General features: G+C 37.7%; 1 protein-coding gene across 8 annotated transcripts in view; it reads left to right on the top strand.

Annotated features, from left to right (window-relative positions):
* raskol (Ras GTPase-activating protein raskol) overlaps positions 1–17,127 on the top strand; it is a 256,389-nt gene that overhangs the window by 171,509 nt on the left and 67,753 nt on the right. For 2 of the 8 annotated variants that reach the window (XM_018031597.2, XM_018031596.2), the window contains exon 3: positions 1,259–1,664. The exons of the other annotated variants lie outside the window; for them this stretch is intronic. In XM_018031597.2, the coding sequence (XP_017887086.1) occupies positions 1,562–1,664 (103 nt within the window). In that variant the 5' untranslated portion in view covers positions 1,259–1,561. The remainder of the gene's footprint in view (positions 1–1,258; positions 1,665–17,127) is intronic. 8 annotated transcript variants of the gene reach the window in all.

A 17,127-nucleotide genomic window follows, 5' to 3' on the forward strand; every position in this document is an offset into this window, starting at 1 on the left:
ACGTAATACATGGTCGATAGGCATAAAGTATGAATAACGATTGAACTAAAAATATTTGAACGCATAGGCTGAAATCGAAACTTATCTCTTCCCTCTTCGGTTTTTAATTACGAGGCAACTTGGCCTATTTAAAAATTACACCACGCCCACGCACACCTACGCGCTACATAAGCGAAGAGCCCACACGATAGCTAGCTGCATAGGCCAGCAACGTGAGCATAAATTACGTTTAACAAATAGCTTAGACTGCGTGTGCGTTCATTGCGCGAATGTGTGCTCGCGTATATAAGTACCTCGGGCACGCTTGTTCGATTAGCACTTGCACAACGTGATAATTGCGAGAGCACGATGCATCCCGTCCATTCGCATCCTTCTGTAAGTTATTTTACAATGTTCATGCGTTATCACAGTTCAACTGAGTAGGATAGTAGACATCAAATCTGGCTATGTCCACGCGAAACATTTTTGAACATAAACCACCAACATTTATGATTAATATAAAATTTATAAAAAGTCCTTAAGCATCCAGATTATTGTAAATGTTGTAATTGTTAGAATAGCTAGTAAAGTACGATAACCCAACGTTATCCTACAATGCGTGGAAAGGAAACAAGCCATTTACAATGAAGCGATTATGTAACAACGATTGATGGATCGTTTATTAATGGCTCGGTCTAATTCGACCCACGGACCGCCAGGATTGTGTAATTACCGTGTTTGTTTTACTCGATCCGCTCTCAGCGTAACATTATTGACACAATGATACTTCGGCTACCTGAAAGCGTTTGTTCAAGGATCTCCATTTATTGGTAATGACGATCATTTCCAGATCTATTTTAGTGACTCCTCAGATTTCTAAATCTATTAGATACTTCTTTTCATTTTAATCCAAAATTTTTTAATATCTATGAAAGCGATATTATACGTACATATAAAATGAGGTCTTAACTTGACTTAAACTTGATCTTCTCTATAAATTGCGTTAAAAACATCAAGAAGATAAAACTGGTACACCTACTTGCTGGAGAATAATATCTAAATATGGTGTTCATTGTATACCATATTAGATAATTAACGCTCCCAGTTATATTTATATTATATAAGGAAATGAAGAAAATAGATTATAAATTAAAAACTTATGATAATCATTAGTTTTGAAATTATCTCGGATCTCGGTTATCGGTGTCGCCATTTTGGAGAACGATGCTCGAACAGCGTCGACGTGCCGCCTCTCGACGAGTGTCGATTTTCATTGCAGGTGCGAACTAGAGCGAGTGAATAAGAAAAGAGTGCGAAAGGAATCGAGGGACGAGGTTGACCGCGACCTACGCCCACGCCCACGCACCTGTGTACCCCAGGATCGCGCGTAGTTACCCGTTAATTAGTCGTTAATTAACTCGGTGTATACTCGTCGGGCGTGCGCGGGCAGAAAAAAGTATACGCGAGTAGAGGAGGAAACAGAGAGAGGAAATGGCGTGGCACTCGCTCCACCTCGGTCCTACCTGACGGGAACAGCCGAAATTGGAAATACGGGAGAGAATCCCCGAGAAATACGAGAAGGATGCTCAACGTTTCGACGGAGGGCGCGTCGCCCGGTGGTCGACGATTGTCACGCAGCTTCCATTCCTGTCTTCGCGGAGCCGACCATGATGACCTCGAATCAGGTAGATCATCGCTATTGCGGTTCTTATCCCTTCTTCAATTATACATACTTTGTTTCTCTGCTGCGAACCTACAATCATGCTGCATTAAATTTAACGTCATAAAAAGCTCTATTTTAAATCTTATGTGCCAGAGAATTTTTGGGTGCGATAGACAAAATAATAGAAAATTGTTCAATCTCGCTTTTATTTTTTTTTTTTATTTAAATCAGTTTAGACAGCCGCTATGTTTACTAGAATACAATCAGAAGCATCTCTTGTATCTTTATTAAAAGTGATCCTACGTGAATTTTATATATATAAATAGAGAATTAAGTGTATTTCTTCACTCATTGCTCTTTACGTTTTACAAGAACGTTTAAAAGAAAAATGACGGTAGTTGATAATAAATAGAAACATTACAACCGTTGAGTTCGTCGCGATCATTTTCATGATGGATGGCTATATCTAAAATGCGTAGGATTAACGGCACGCAACATCTACTCACACGTAGGTGAGGCTTGGCTATGTAGTATACTTATATGCAACGCGTAGCGGGCCTACGCTCGTTAAAACTGCACTTCTACTTTCCCATAAAAGAAAACCTCTTGTGAGAGAAAAGAGAACGAGTCACGGGAGTTGATACGTTCGTTTTAGACGAGGTTTCCTCATCCAACAGTTTTATTGAAATATTTAATCTTGACAAAAAGAGAATTCGACGTATAAAGAAGGATATGTGAGGATATCTGAGGAATCTGTTAGATAGTAGCTTGTATCACTTTACTTAAACGAGTAGTTGCTTTTTTAGGTATGATTGCGTGTCGAAATGATGCGTTGCTCTTACAAGGCTTAGATACTCTTTAAGAAAGTTCCAGTTTGGAATTATCTATTAGATTTATATGCACTACAGTTATTTACGACTTAGAGATTTTCTATGGGTTTCGTGTCAAAATATAATTTTCAAACCATTAATCAAGTGGATAGTCATATCATGTTTTGTCGTACTAAATCTGATCTCAGATGTGAAAGTTTGCGTATAATCTTAGAAATTTTCGCACTAGCTGTTTATTTCTTATCAACATTTTTACCATTATATCGTTCAGGCGTAAACATAAATCAGAAAGCTAGAAAATTAAGCAAAAACAGATTGTCAAGAGAATCACAACCAGTATTTCACTTTCGACGCTGGCACGTCAATATCGACGCACCCACGTGAGTTACGGTCGTATTTTACAAGAGCAGAATCGCGAGCAAGGGAGATTGTGTTAATATTTACTTTCATACACGGCCCCTGCTCGCGTCAGTTCATTCTGCATCGTGTCTTCGCGTGTCCAACCGAGAGTAACTCTCTCGAATCGAACACCGCGTAACCAGCATTCAGGTGTATCCGAACGATAATAATCGTTATCACATACGAATCATTAATTTGATTCACCGACGATGATAATCGTTATCGTGTACGAATTCGTGAAAAGAACATGAATGGAACCCTGAAACTGAATAGGACTTGTGTGGAAACCGCAGATTGCGGAGCACCCTTTCTTTTGGGTAACTTCTGTGTTGCACTGCAATCTTTTTGTGCTCTCAATCCTTTTTTCTTTTGAATTCAAGGCGGTACAGATATTTGTAATATAAGTGCAACATTTGACTGATAAATTAAAATTGTATCTGAGTGCGCGTGTGAAAAGTGCTTAATACAATAAAATATAATTTAATCATGTTCTGGCAATAATTTATATCAAATTTCTCATAATGACAACAAAGTGAAGCAGTAAATACTTCAACAAGGAATTGGAACTAGTTTCAACGTATAACCAGTGTGGATTATATTGCCATCGCGTGGCGGGTCGATTACCGGTTAATTGAATTGGTTTAACGTATTTAAAGAGTGCCAGTGAACGTTCTCGCTGATTGGCCAGACTATTATTCGGAGAGATTCAGTATGAATCGACCTCTGTTCGCTCGAGCCACGAGATTGACAAGTTCACTGTCGATCGAGTGAATCGTGTTTTCGCGAATCGAATTTGTCGAACCGTGACCGAAACGTCTATTTCCATTTCTCGCGATTGGAAGACTGACTCGCATACATACCAGCGATGATTTCGCCAGTTAGACCGAAAGTACAGTCATCGTGGAAAAAGATTTATTACTGAGAAATCAACATGAATGTGGAAAGTGCGATTGTGATTACAAATTGTATTTACATTTTGCTAACTTAACATGATTGTGGATTTTTATACTGGTATCGACTACAGTAATTCATCTATAATTTATAACTCGTCACGGAAACTCATTCCAAGAAAGAAGTGCAAAACACGTTGATTTAAAAAATCGATAAACCTTGAAGCATCAGTTCTCAAATTAAAAAAAGTACAGATTAACGGATTGCGTTGTAAGTGCATTAATAAAACATGACACGAGGATGCTCTGCGGGAAGAACAATAGGCTGGTGATATCATCGTTTCCATGATTAAACCGCAAGCCGCGATACGTAACGAAGATATAAAGTCGAATAGCGGATTTGAGGCTTCATCGATCTCGGCAGATTTATTCGTGGACGATCTAATAATTGTTCAAGGACGGGCCAACTCGCTCATAGTCGTGCGCTGGCTAAGTTGCACCTAATTAGTGTTACAGTGTACGTCGGCAACCATGAGAATCCGATACGTACCGCACGATATCGGAAATTGTTACAAGCGTACGTCTCTTTTTTATCTATTTTTTTATCTAGTAGACCGAAGCCCTTTTTTTACCGTTAATAACTCGATTTAACTAATTACGCTTTTGCGTTCCACTTTGTCGTCGTTTATATAAAAGTTCTATGTGCGCTGCAGGTTAAAATAAGTTAATCTATTTTAATTTGCGCCTCCGTTCCTATTTAATAAAAATTTTACTTTACTCGCGTGAGATGATTTAGACTTTGACTTTTGATTTTCACGTTTTTAATTTGTCAGGTTTTTCGTTTTATTATCTATTTGATTAATCTACATTATTTAAATTTTATATAAAAATGAAAAATAAGGAAATTCTAAGTTACAGTAGGTTTCTATTAATATTCTCGCAAGGAATTCGATTTCTTTTTTAAAGAGTTCTATCACATTTTATGTCCAGGAAGAGGGAAGATAAAAAACGACAAGAATGTCAGATTGAAACCCTTCTGGAATAGAATCGTTCATCCTGGTGATAGAAGGAGACCAGTCTTATCGATTTCCTCTGAGTTTCTCTTTCTTCCTCTCAAACGTCAAATGCTTTTATTTCGAATGCTTTTTATTCCCTAATTATCCAATCGCTTTAATAGCTGCCAACTGGTAATTAAGTTGTATCCAGGGAGCTTGGCCCGTTTACCCTTTTTACGTGTGGATCGGCTTCTTTTATTTCCCTTTCCGCTGTTTGCTTCTTCCCGTTGTTGAAGAGAAAGAGGAATGGAAGGAAACTGGATAAACTGTTGGGTAGAAAGCCATAGAAATTCATTTTCATTCTCGAGGGGAATTAAGGTAGTACAAAAGTAGACATCAAATTACCCTGTTCGACGTTACTGACTTTTTATCGAGTCCCCTCGCTCTTCTCATGTTTTGCGCTGTGTAGTAACTAAAATGAAAAATAAGGAAATTCTAAGTTACAGTAGGTTTCTATTAATATTCTCGCAAGGAATTCGATTTCTTTTTTAAAGAGTTCTATCACATTTTATGTCCAGGAAGAGGGAAGATAAAAAACGACAAGAATGTCAGATTGAAACCCTTCTGGAATAGAATCGTTCATCCTGGTGATAGAAGGAGACCAGTCTTATCGATTTCCTCTGAGTTTCTCTTTCTTCCTCTCAAACGTCAAATGCTTTTATTTCGAATGCTTTTTATTCCCTAATTATCCAATCGCTTTAATAGCTGCCAACTGGTAATTAAGTTGTATCCAGGGAGCTTGGCCCGTTTACCCTTTTTACGTGTGGATCGGCTTCTTTTATTTCCCTTTCCGCTGTTTGCTTCTTCCCGTTGTTGAAGAGAAAGAGGAATGGAAGGAAACTGGATAAACTGTTGGGTAGAAAGCCATAGAAATTCATTTTCATTCTCGAGGGGAATTAAGGTAGTACAAAAGTAGACATCAAATTACCCTGTTCGACGTTACTGACTTTTTATCGAGTCCCCTCGCTCTTCTCATGTTTTGCGCTGTGTAGTAACGCTAATTGAATCGATCTCGTTTCGCTTCTTCTCTACTGTACCATTTATTTCCGCTCCCCAGCAGCCGCGCACGCTTTCGCACGGAAATTTAAGAGACACGCGTCTACGATTCGAGTACACGCTCGAAAGTAACTGGTTTCTGAAAATTTATCGCTACAGAAATAGGAACGTCATTGTTGCCGGTATAAACAGCGAATTTTGTCGAAAGTGATAGCAATTTGTTTTCGTTTAAAGTTAGAAATCCATTTCGAAATTCTTTGCATATTATCACTATTTACTTACTATTGTAACTTGGAATGAGTTATTCATACTCTTCCCATCATTTCGTGTATTTATGGAAAAGGTCGACAGATAAACAATTCCAGTTGTCTTACTGAATTAACAAGTAGCCACGCTTTTACAAAAACATGAAAACATAAGAACCGCAGAAACATTAAAACGAAGGGTACATATTGTAAGAACAACTATCGATTCTTTTTATACTGGATAAATAGAGAAAACGTACGCGAATTTTAGTATAAATTGTTGTGCGTGCAACTCCTTCTTTGACATTTCAACGCGAATCTCCGACTTTCACAGAGCGACTCGAAACACGTGCCACGCTTCCTGTTGTACCAGATATCCCATGCACGGCACATTCGTGCAATCGCTCAATAATAACACGATTGCGCGCCGGTCGAATCGGAGCGAAAAGGAATCGGCCGGTGGCTCAAAATTCCACGGAAGATAATTCCTGGCCGATCCCCTCATGGTTGGATGAATTTCGCAGAGTCGTCGAGGCGAATGGAATATTAAATAAAAGCACTGTTCTTTTTCTGTCGAATTTCCTGGTAAAGACTGCTCCGTCTGTGAACATTTTCTGCAATATTTGGTTGGCTTTGGACGTATAAAAGTTTAAAGTAAAATCTTGAGATTGTGTATTAAAATCACGCCTTTATGTAATCTTTGGCTCCAGTTTACTTTAATGTATAAATAGATATTTTACTGTGTTGTGTACTCATTGTGGACAAACCGCAGATTTCACCGAACGTTTCAACCCATCACATTTCACCGTTTTTGCGCTTTAATCTTGACGGACAAGGGATTAATTAAATCCGCTCATTGATCGATTCGACATTTCAATTAAAAATTTTGCCCGCGGCTCCGAGTGAGTCTCGCTGAAAGTTCCGGATAACAGCTTTCACGCATGCCGTGGCGCGTATTCTGCAATTTCTTTTATTCGCGCAGAGGGATTTGATCCGGCGCGGCGTCCTAATCAATCACGACTAATAATAATCGGAAGCCTCTAAAACCTTCCAACGAGAGAGTAATTGATGAATTACGATCTCATCGGAAGCCGTGGACACTTGTAGATCGTTATCGCTACCCCGATGGGAAATCACAGAGGAATTTGTGAGAGGTTCGCGGAAATTATCTTGTCATGACATTCCGACACGTGATCCGTGTTTGTGAATTTAATAATTGATCGACGTTCATAAAATCTATTAAGTTTTACTTTACTGTAACAAAAAATGTATGGTAATGGATATCTGGCAGTAAAGATTAAGTATAGTATACATATATTCTATGTACTTGCATGCATACAAACAGAAATTATTATAAAATCGATAAGTACACATATAAAAATGTTTATAATTTTACGATTTTGTCTTTAGTAGTTTAATATTTAATTAAAGATTCGCTGTTATTTTCCAAGATCTATACTCAATAGAATTATGAATTCTTTAACATAGGGATGTGATGTAAGATATATTTTTGTTATGCACTATTTAATACTAGACTGATGTTCATTCTAAAATATAACTATTGTAAGTTATTTTCAAAAATTCAATTTGTCAATGTATAATAGTTTTGCACAACTACAATAATCCTATGTGAGCTCCCAATTTTCAAGTTAGTACGTATATTTAAATTTTTACAAGATACATATCTTTACATTAAAATCTTCCGGAGATCATAAAAACAAAATAACGATATTAATGAATCCATATAATATCATCCGATTGGGAAAAATTTGCAAGCCTGCTATTTTGAAAATTGCATCGGGGAACGGTTCGCAGTTCACGGTGCGAAGTTTCTCATGGCGATTGGAGCTCGCAACGGGAAGGCATCGCCGCGTCGGAGTGGATCTCACGCGGCGCACTTAATCAGGCCGCAATTAATCCGGCCGCTTCCCGAGTTGTCAAGTACAGTTAGACAAAAGTGTCGACGCGACGTTCAAGCGTCCTCGTGTTTGCCGCCGCCGATGCGGCGTCGCAAGAATTGGAGCGTGGATGCCTAGGATCCGCTCTGGGATGTGTGTCCATTAACGCCAACGGTAACACCTGCGTGAAAAACCTGTCCCCCGTGAAAGAAAACAGACGCGGGCACGTGTAACCCAGAACCTATCATTTACTGTTTCCGTGAAGTTACCGTTTATGAGAAATTATGTCATCTTAAATAGTGTTTTCAAATCTTTCCGATTTTTCAAACAAATGATTTTATCATACATGTATACAACTTTATTATGTGAATTCGATGAAATTTTCATCCAAAATTCCAATGGACTTTGCTATCCAATTAAATCTTCTAAACTTGTTTTAATTTGCAAAATTCTATTAAGCAAATGAAGGGTGCGCATTATAGTTCACGTCTACGCTTCTCATTTAATTAATCAGTTTGTGATATGGGCATGATCAAAGAAGACACGGGTGACGATATATGCAAACTTGATTGAGGAAGTTATCCGCCGAGACTTTGCTAACTTCATGAATTCTGATTAGTTTTGGTTTAATCGACAATCTTGCAGTTCGGTGAGGCAATCATAAGCGGGAGCTGACGTGTCTAGAATTGCAATGGGTTCTAGTTTGAACTTTATATCTTGTCTATTCAGTCTCTTTATGAATTTATTCATTCTTGTATTTGAAACAGTAGAGTTGACAATAGGTAATTTTCTCTGTTCCAGGTGAGTCCAAAGGAAAACCTGTACCTAAAAATAGTAGGCATGATTCTCGAAAAAGGCGAGGTGAGTTGAATTAATACAATATGTCCCTCTGGAATTTGTCGGAGCACGTTCATTGTGGACAAACCGCAGATTTCACCGAACGTTTCAACCCATCACATTTCACCGTTTTTGCGCTTTAATCTTGACGGACAAGGGATTAATTAAATCCGCTCATTGATCGATTCGACATTTCAATTAAAAATTTTGCCCGCGGCTCCGAGTGAGTCTCGCTGAAAGTTCCGGATAACAGCTTTCACGCATGCCGTGGCGCGTATTCTGCAATTTCTTTTATTCGCGCAGAGGGATTTGATCCGGCGCGGCGTCCTAATCAATCACGACTAATAATAATCGGAAGCCTCTAAAACCTTCCAACGAGAGAGTAATTGATGAATTACGATCTCATCGGAAGCCGTGGACACTTGTAGATCGTTATCGCTACCCCGATGGGAAATCACAGAGGAATTTGTGAGAGGTTCGCGGAAATTATCTTGTCATGACATTCCGACACGTGATCCGTGTTTGTGAATTTAATAATTGATCGACGTTTATAAAATCTATTAAGTTTTACTTTACTGTAACAAAAAATGTATGGTAATGGATATCTGGCAGTAAAGATTAAGTATAGTATACATATATTCTATGTACTTGCATGCATACAAACAGAAATTATTATAAAATCGATAAGTACACATATAAAAATGTTTATAATTTTACGATTTTGTCTTTAGTAGTTTAATATTTAATTAAAGATTCGCTGTTATTTTCCAAGATCTATACTCAATAGAATTATGAATTCTTTAACATAGGGATGTGATGTAAGATATATTTTTGTTATGCACTATTTAATACTAGACTGATGTTCATTCTAAAATATAACTATTGTAAGTTATTTTCAAAAATTCAATTTGTCAATGTATAATAGTTTTGCACAACTACAATAATCCTATGTGAGCTCCCAATTTTCAAGTTAGTACGTATATTTAAATTTTTACAAGATACATATCTTTACATTAAAATCTTCCGGAGATCATAAAAACAAAATAACGATATTAATGAATCCATATAATATCATCCGATTGGGAAAAATTTGCAAGCCTGCTATTTTGAAAATTGCATCGGGGAACGGTTCGCAGTTCACGGTGCGAAGTTTCTCATGGCGATTGGAGCTCGCAACGGGAAGGCATCGCCGCGTCGGAGTGGATCTCACGCGGCGCACTTAATCAGGCCGCAATTAATCCGGCCGCTTCCCGAGTTGTCAAGTACAGTTAGACAAAAGTGTCGACGCGACGTTCAAGCGTCCTCGTGTTTGCCGCCGCCGATGCGGCGTCGCAAGAATTGGAGCGTGGATGCCTAGGATCCGCTCTGGGATGTGTGTCCATTAACGCCAACGGTAACACCTGCGTGAAAAACCTGTCCCCCGTGAAAGAAAACAGACGCGGGCACGTGTAACCCAGAACCTATCATTTACTGTTTCCGTGAAGTTACCGTTTATGAGAAATTATGTCATCTTAAATAGTGTTTTCAAATCTTTCCGATTTTTCAAACAAATGATTTTATCATACATGTATACAACTTTATTATGTGAATTCGATGAAATTTTCATCCAAAATTCCAATGGACTTTGCTATCCAATTAAATCTTCTAAACTTGTTTTAATTTGCAAAATTCTATTAAGCAAATGAAGGGTGCGCATTATAGTTCACGTCTACGCTTCTCATTTAATTAATCAGTTTGTGATATGGGCATGATCAAAGAAGACACGGGTGACGATATATGCAAACTTGATTGAGGAAGTTATCCGCCGAGACTTTGCTAACTTCATGAATTCTGATTAGTTTTGGTTTAATCGACAATCTTGCAGTTCGGTGAGGCAATCATAAGCGGGAGCTGACGTGTCTAGAATTGCAATGGGTTCTAGTTTGAACTTTATATCTTGTCTATTCAGTCTCTTTATGAATTTATTCATTCTTGTATTTGAAACAGTAGAGTTGACAATAGGTAATTTTCTCTGTTCCAGGTGAGTCCAAAGGAAAACCTGTACCTAAAAATAGTAGGCATGATTCTCGAAAAAGGCGAGGTGAGTTGAATTAATACAATATGTCCCTCTGGAATTTGTCGGAGCACGTATAAAATATTATGGTGTATAAAGCACTTAATATAAAATATAAAAGTACATAAAACATTATAAGTATAAAATATCTATAAGAAATTAATGATCATCATCCGGTATCTCGTGTTAATGTCACTTGAAGCAAGCCTTGTTCTCGCTTATTAACGTCATTCGAGACAAGGTAGGTCAATATCATTAGAAATATCATTTGTGAATCACATCTTCTTTAAGGTGTTGCAAGTCACGTTTACCGTTATAAAAATATTATGCAAAACGCCATGGCGCGAAACAATAACCTGATTTACAATTCGCGCAGTCGAGATTGTCTTATTAATAGGCATTGTTGCGAGTTCGTCGCCTTGGCGAAAAGAAATTAACCGCGTGGTTGTGAACGCCTGGAATGCCGTAGGCGCGAACCTAACCACAGGGTTAACCAATTACTCGAACAATTAAGCTAATTGCGGTGAAGAGGCTGGCACACAAACGTCTCTCCCCGAACTCCTCTGTCCCCGTCTTTACATTTTTTGCTGAATTAATGAACTTGAAAGTCCTTTTTAGCTTGTCTGGGAAGAGCGTGCTTCTGACGTAAAAAGTCTTCTTGTTTAATTATTAGATAATTGATTATTGTGAAATTGTTTCTCAGAATAAATAATCGAAGTATCGAATGGGGTGTAAAATCCGAAACACTTGCATTCACGTACAATGGACTTAGGATGAAAACAACATTTCAATAACAAAATTGTTAGTCGACATTTATTTACTTTCATCCTATTCTCTGATGGTGTTTGAAAAGTTGTCCACCTAATAAGTAAAGTTGCATGGTACGGAATGTAATAAATTAATAATTTAATTTTTTATAAGTTTACCATTGCGGTTAAATCGAGACGTAAATAAAATGTATATAATTATTCAAATTATTGGTCGAGTATAAAAAATTGTAGGAAACTGTAAAGAATTTGAGAGAAGTGCAGGCAGTGACATTACCGGTACCGTTTATCGTAGTTGGTATACAGAAACCTGTTCTCTGATTATTACCGGCTAGCGGTTGGTGAACACGGCTGCCTTGTATGTGGCGCCTTCTAAGTGTACTTTTAAATCCCATAATCTTTTGAAATCCGATGATTTTTCTATTCTCAAATTTTGTCAATGATAAAACACAGATCCTAGATTACAAAGTCTATATAAAGAATTTAAATTTCGGATCTGTATTTTTATCGAACGACATATATTCCGATATATTCCGAATCTAATATAAGCTTGTAATAAACGGCATTTCAGATATCTCTTCCATGATTAGATTAAGCATTTCCAAATATATATCCGAACGTTTTATCGTTTAGTATCACGTGCGCGGTTATAAAAATAGTAATCCGTAATGTCACGCACGTATTGCACGTTACGTGTACAGGCAACGGCGCGGAAAGAATCTTCGCTCGTAAACTATTTCAAATCCCATAACTGAATTTTACTATCTTGTGCTTTTTACTCAATATCACATTTCATATAACAGTTCTTTCCAATTCTGTAGTGCAGATAACATTCCAATATCAATCCATTTGTTACGCACTGAAAGATGTTTTGAATGTTTCATTCAGTTTCATGCTCATAACTTATTTAGTAAAATAAAAAGGAGTCCTAACATAAAATTATTGAAGCAAAACGAATATCTTATTTTAGTGTATCAAACTGATTGATTTATAGTAATTATAACAAATCCATTGTTAAAAAATTGATTGAGAAACTCTATTGATTACTTGAGCATGATTTATTTATTGGATTCGGTTCTACGCCAATGACAATTGTAAGCGTACGAACAGGCCATTAATGGTTGTACACCCCCTATAAGGTGTAGGAGAGAAGATCACGGTCTATCGTATGTACAGAGCGTTCCATTCGTCGGATCGTTGACCGTGCAAGGTGATACCGTATTCTTCACCTCGGTCTTTCTTCTCTCGTTACTCTCAGCTACTCGGGCAAATCAATTTCCACTTCGTAGAGTCCTCCATTTAACCTCTTTCACGCTACAAGCGTAACGTAACGCCCGTAAAACGCGTTCTGCCCCTGCCTCCCGCTTTCCTTGGCCGTGATGCTTTCTAAAGCGTCACAGATTCGCGTTTCTAGTGGAAAATAATTTTGCTGATAGTTTAAAACATTATTGTCCCCGGTGATATTTGCTTTTGATATAATTAGGGACCGTCAATTTGAACTTGAGATTTTATCAATCCACGAGATAATTGCTTCTGGTGACTTAACATCCGTGAATCAGGGAACAGTCATTCAGGGTCTAATGTATAAGCATGTAAAAGGTCTTAATGAGCATTTTTCTAATCGCACCAAGTTCAGCAAATGTGAGGCAGACGGAGTGGTTCTAATTTGTTACTCGAGGCTGTTCCACCGTGTTGCCACACCACCACTCATATCTCTCTCCCTTTCAAATCTCACTCCATTCCCACGTCTGTTCGCCACACGTTGGCCAACCGTGCCTACCTAGTACCTCAGTTTTCAGTAAAACGGCCTTTGTTCGATGCTCAATGAATGTCTTTGCCTGTTGAGTCTAATCATTACCGTTTCTCTCGAGTAGTAGAACAATTTCTTCTCTTCCTTTTTATAAAATTAATTGAAAATGGAAGTATAATTATTCGGAAAATAACAATTATTGAATGAATCTTTGAAATCGCAATTTACAATCTCTTTGTTATTATATAATATTCCATAATACATACGGTAGGTAGACAATAAAAATAAAGTAGCAGAAAAGAATATAGAACTATCTTTTTCTTGTCTGCAATTTGTTTTAAATTCCAATGACTAGCAAAAGGATTACTCAACAGTTTTCACAAGGATTTCCCAATAAACGCGTTAAGAAGTTTGGAATTTCTAACACTGCAATTCCTGCATTTCCGTTGTTCACCTCCGGGTTGCAACCTGACTACCACTGTGGTCGTCTCGTGAAGTCACGTTCTCCGCGTCGAGTCCCTTTCTTTCTCCGGTTCCTCTTCATCGAGTTTCGTCGGAACCCCGTCTCGTTTTCTTCTCCGCTACTCCGCTGCATACTACGTGTACATGCATTACGTAGCGTTAAATTTCGTGCCACCGCAAAAAGCGATCGGTAACGGTTGCACGTGTCTTAAATTACATAAACAGTTACGTTGGCGAAAATCGTTCTCCACCGGGCGTTTATACGGTCTCCGATAAAAACGCCTCCAACTCGAAGCGCATCAGTTAAAGGTATTCGCTTTTAACGTCTTTTGCATTGCGAAGATATCGATATTATGCGCGTCGTTTCATGGTGGATTCTCCATTTTTATGCCAGCTTTAAAACTGGTATAATTCGAAAAGCAATTTGTATCTGATAAGATACGAAAGACACTTTTTCATAAAGTTAATCAAGAATGTGCAGCGAGCTTTGTACATAATCTTATAAGCAATTTAAAATGTCTTGTAAAACATAAAAATTAATCACTTAGATTTATCATATCCGGGACTTAGTTAACTTCGTGAATATCGCTTCCATTATGAACACAATTTGTATCATTGGTAGTACACGTAGTCTGTCGTATTTTATGTAATTCGTTGCTGTAATTTATAAAATTGCATTAATATTGCTATTATAATACCTTTAAACGTGAAGTAAGAATATTTCAAATTCAAGCGGTGTAGTTGTTCTTCCGCAAACTTTACGTAAATACATGTATAAACTGCAGCAAACAGAGTAGAGTAAGGGATACCATGAACAGTGTCAGTTTTCCAAATATTTAAATTGCGTTAGACACGTATCATCAATCAATGTACTTAATGCTTGCATGACCAAATAAGTACGAAAATGAGATCTTCCGTCTTCTACAACCACTTCATCCTGTTCATCGATCCCACGAGGCGCCATCTTTCTATCGCCTGGGATGTACCCGTACATACTCCCACGTGGCCCTTGCGTCTCTTTGTAGATTCCCTATCACTTGGAATGCTCCTAAGGCTGGTACCCATCCTCTCGCATGTCCCAGCCTTTTGTCTCGTTCCCTCTTCGAATTCCTCGCTACGCTTTCTCGAGCTTCTTCGTCCTCTTCTTGCTGCACCGTCTCTGCCCTGTTCACTTCCTGCTGTTCGATTCGTTTCGTGACACTGTTCGTTTTAAATTCGAGACCCCTGTTGTTTGTACGGTCCGGGCACGAACACCCCGGCCACGATACCATCTCGTTTCTCATTGGGGAAGGGGAAGAGGAAAATCCTCGGTGCAGACTAGGTATTTTAGGTACACTGTTTTTCGAACTGTCGACCGTTCGTGATGAATTTAGAAATTTGGAACGTAACACTACGTGCTTTTCATTGAAGTCAGATTCAAGTGTGTTTTTGTGGAAGTCTTTTGTCTAGGACATTTGAGATTTGCTCGACTACTTATTCGTGAGGAGAGAATTATGATTTTTGATGTTTTTCTTTAATTTAATTAAAAAATTAGTATGTTCTTTTGAATGATTTATATTTTTGCTGTTTTCTCAATACTAATTATGATATAACACGACGTATGGATGACAGTCATTCCTCGAGTACTGTTAACTGAATACTAGCGGATCTTAAAAAATTTAATGTAAAATTGAAATCATGAATTATTTATCAAATTCTTTCTCGTGCAATACAATTAATAACAATAGAATTTATGCAATGATCCAATCACTAATGAATCGATAGATATTCAAATAAATACTTACAGTACATACATACATACATATGTACTATTTATTTGAAGTCTCAAAGTGAAACAATTTATTATATGGTTGAAGTAAAATTGGCATTGAATAGAATAACCATATAAGCTATTTCATAATATATCGATGAAATATATAAATTGTTTCACGTATTCCCAAGTCGATTCGCTTCAAGGAACGAATCGAACCCGATACGAAGGGATTGGGTGGTTAGAAATTGCGCGGGGCCGCACAGTCCCGCTTTTTTATTCAGGCGACGTCGCCACAATGCAAATGGTGGATGCAAATGACAACGCCGTGGAACGGAAGTCGTTCGCCTCGCGCTCCGTTATTTCCTGGCAGTCGCGGCTCCCTTCCGTACGCACGTTTCTTTTAATCTTCAAGGTGGGCTGATTTTAAACCGCCAATGAAACGCGTTCCCAAGTTCTGACATCAGCCGAATTTGGGATGTGCTGGAAGCAACGTTAGTTAGTTTATTACGATACGTTTCATTTACAATTTAGAATATATCGTATATGTGTTTACGAGATATCTATATTTATTTCATAGTTCTTCAGCAAGTGTCTGGACATGATAATTCATTACTAAAAATAAAAATAGTTTTAAATATAATCTTATTGATTAATTCTATTGGGAATTGGCAAGTAAGCTTGTTGTTGCTGAATTTGGTCGTGAATCTTTAACAGTGCACTATACTAATATACTAATAGACTGTTTGTAAGAATTATTAGTTCCTTGAAAGCAGGCTTATATGGTTCGTCTTCCGGGCAAAGGTATTTTCGTATCCTATATTCCTCGCGCCGGAAATAAAGCAGTATTCTTGGCGCAGCCGCAGCTATGTACTACGGGTTTCCGGTACTCACACACGCTCGATTCATTTGTTTCTCTTATTGTTAGTAACGAGCCCCTAACGTGGAAAGAATCACAAAACGCAAATAGCCGCAAATGACTAGAGTTTGCATCGCATATGAATTAACCGAAACATCGTTAGAAATGTTTGTCCAGTTTTCATTCTTCGTACGAGCTTATTTACGTAGTTATAAGAAGTGTGCAATATGTTGGCAAATTTTAGTAGTACAGAAAATAAATATAAAAATTAACATGGTTTATAATCATTTAGTACTAAAGTTTTTTTTAACAAATTACGTGTACACATATGTAACAAAAAGTATAATGAATTGAAGTATGTATTTTCTGATATTCTACAAATAATACATACGTGAATAACTAATTCGGACGCACATACACATCCAAATATCTTATGAACACATATAAGACGTATAAACAATACAATTTCATGATTCATTGGACACATACACAAATCTGCACTATAAATTCCTATTTTTATATTCTCTCCATTGTAAGCGGGACTACTAAATATTGGTCAGCAATTGGGCTAGTTTGAACAGATTTGCTGGGGCAACCACACGTCGCGATCTCTTCGCATTCCTCGGTTTTAAGCGGAGCCTTGACTTCGGATTTCCGTTTAGCTTCCAGCTTTTCTCGCCTTTGCTTCAACTTC

Source organism: Ceratina calcarata, unplaced genomic scaffold (genome assembly GCF_001652005.2).
Source record: "Ceratina calcarata isolate Rehan_Ccalc_2016 unplaced genomic scaffold, ASM165200v1 scaffold554.2, whole genome shotgun sequence".
In the NCBI taxonomy this organism is placed as follows: Eukaryota; Metazoa; Arthropoda; class Insecta; order Hymenoptera; family Apidae; genus Ceratina; species Ceratina calcarata.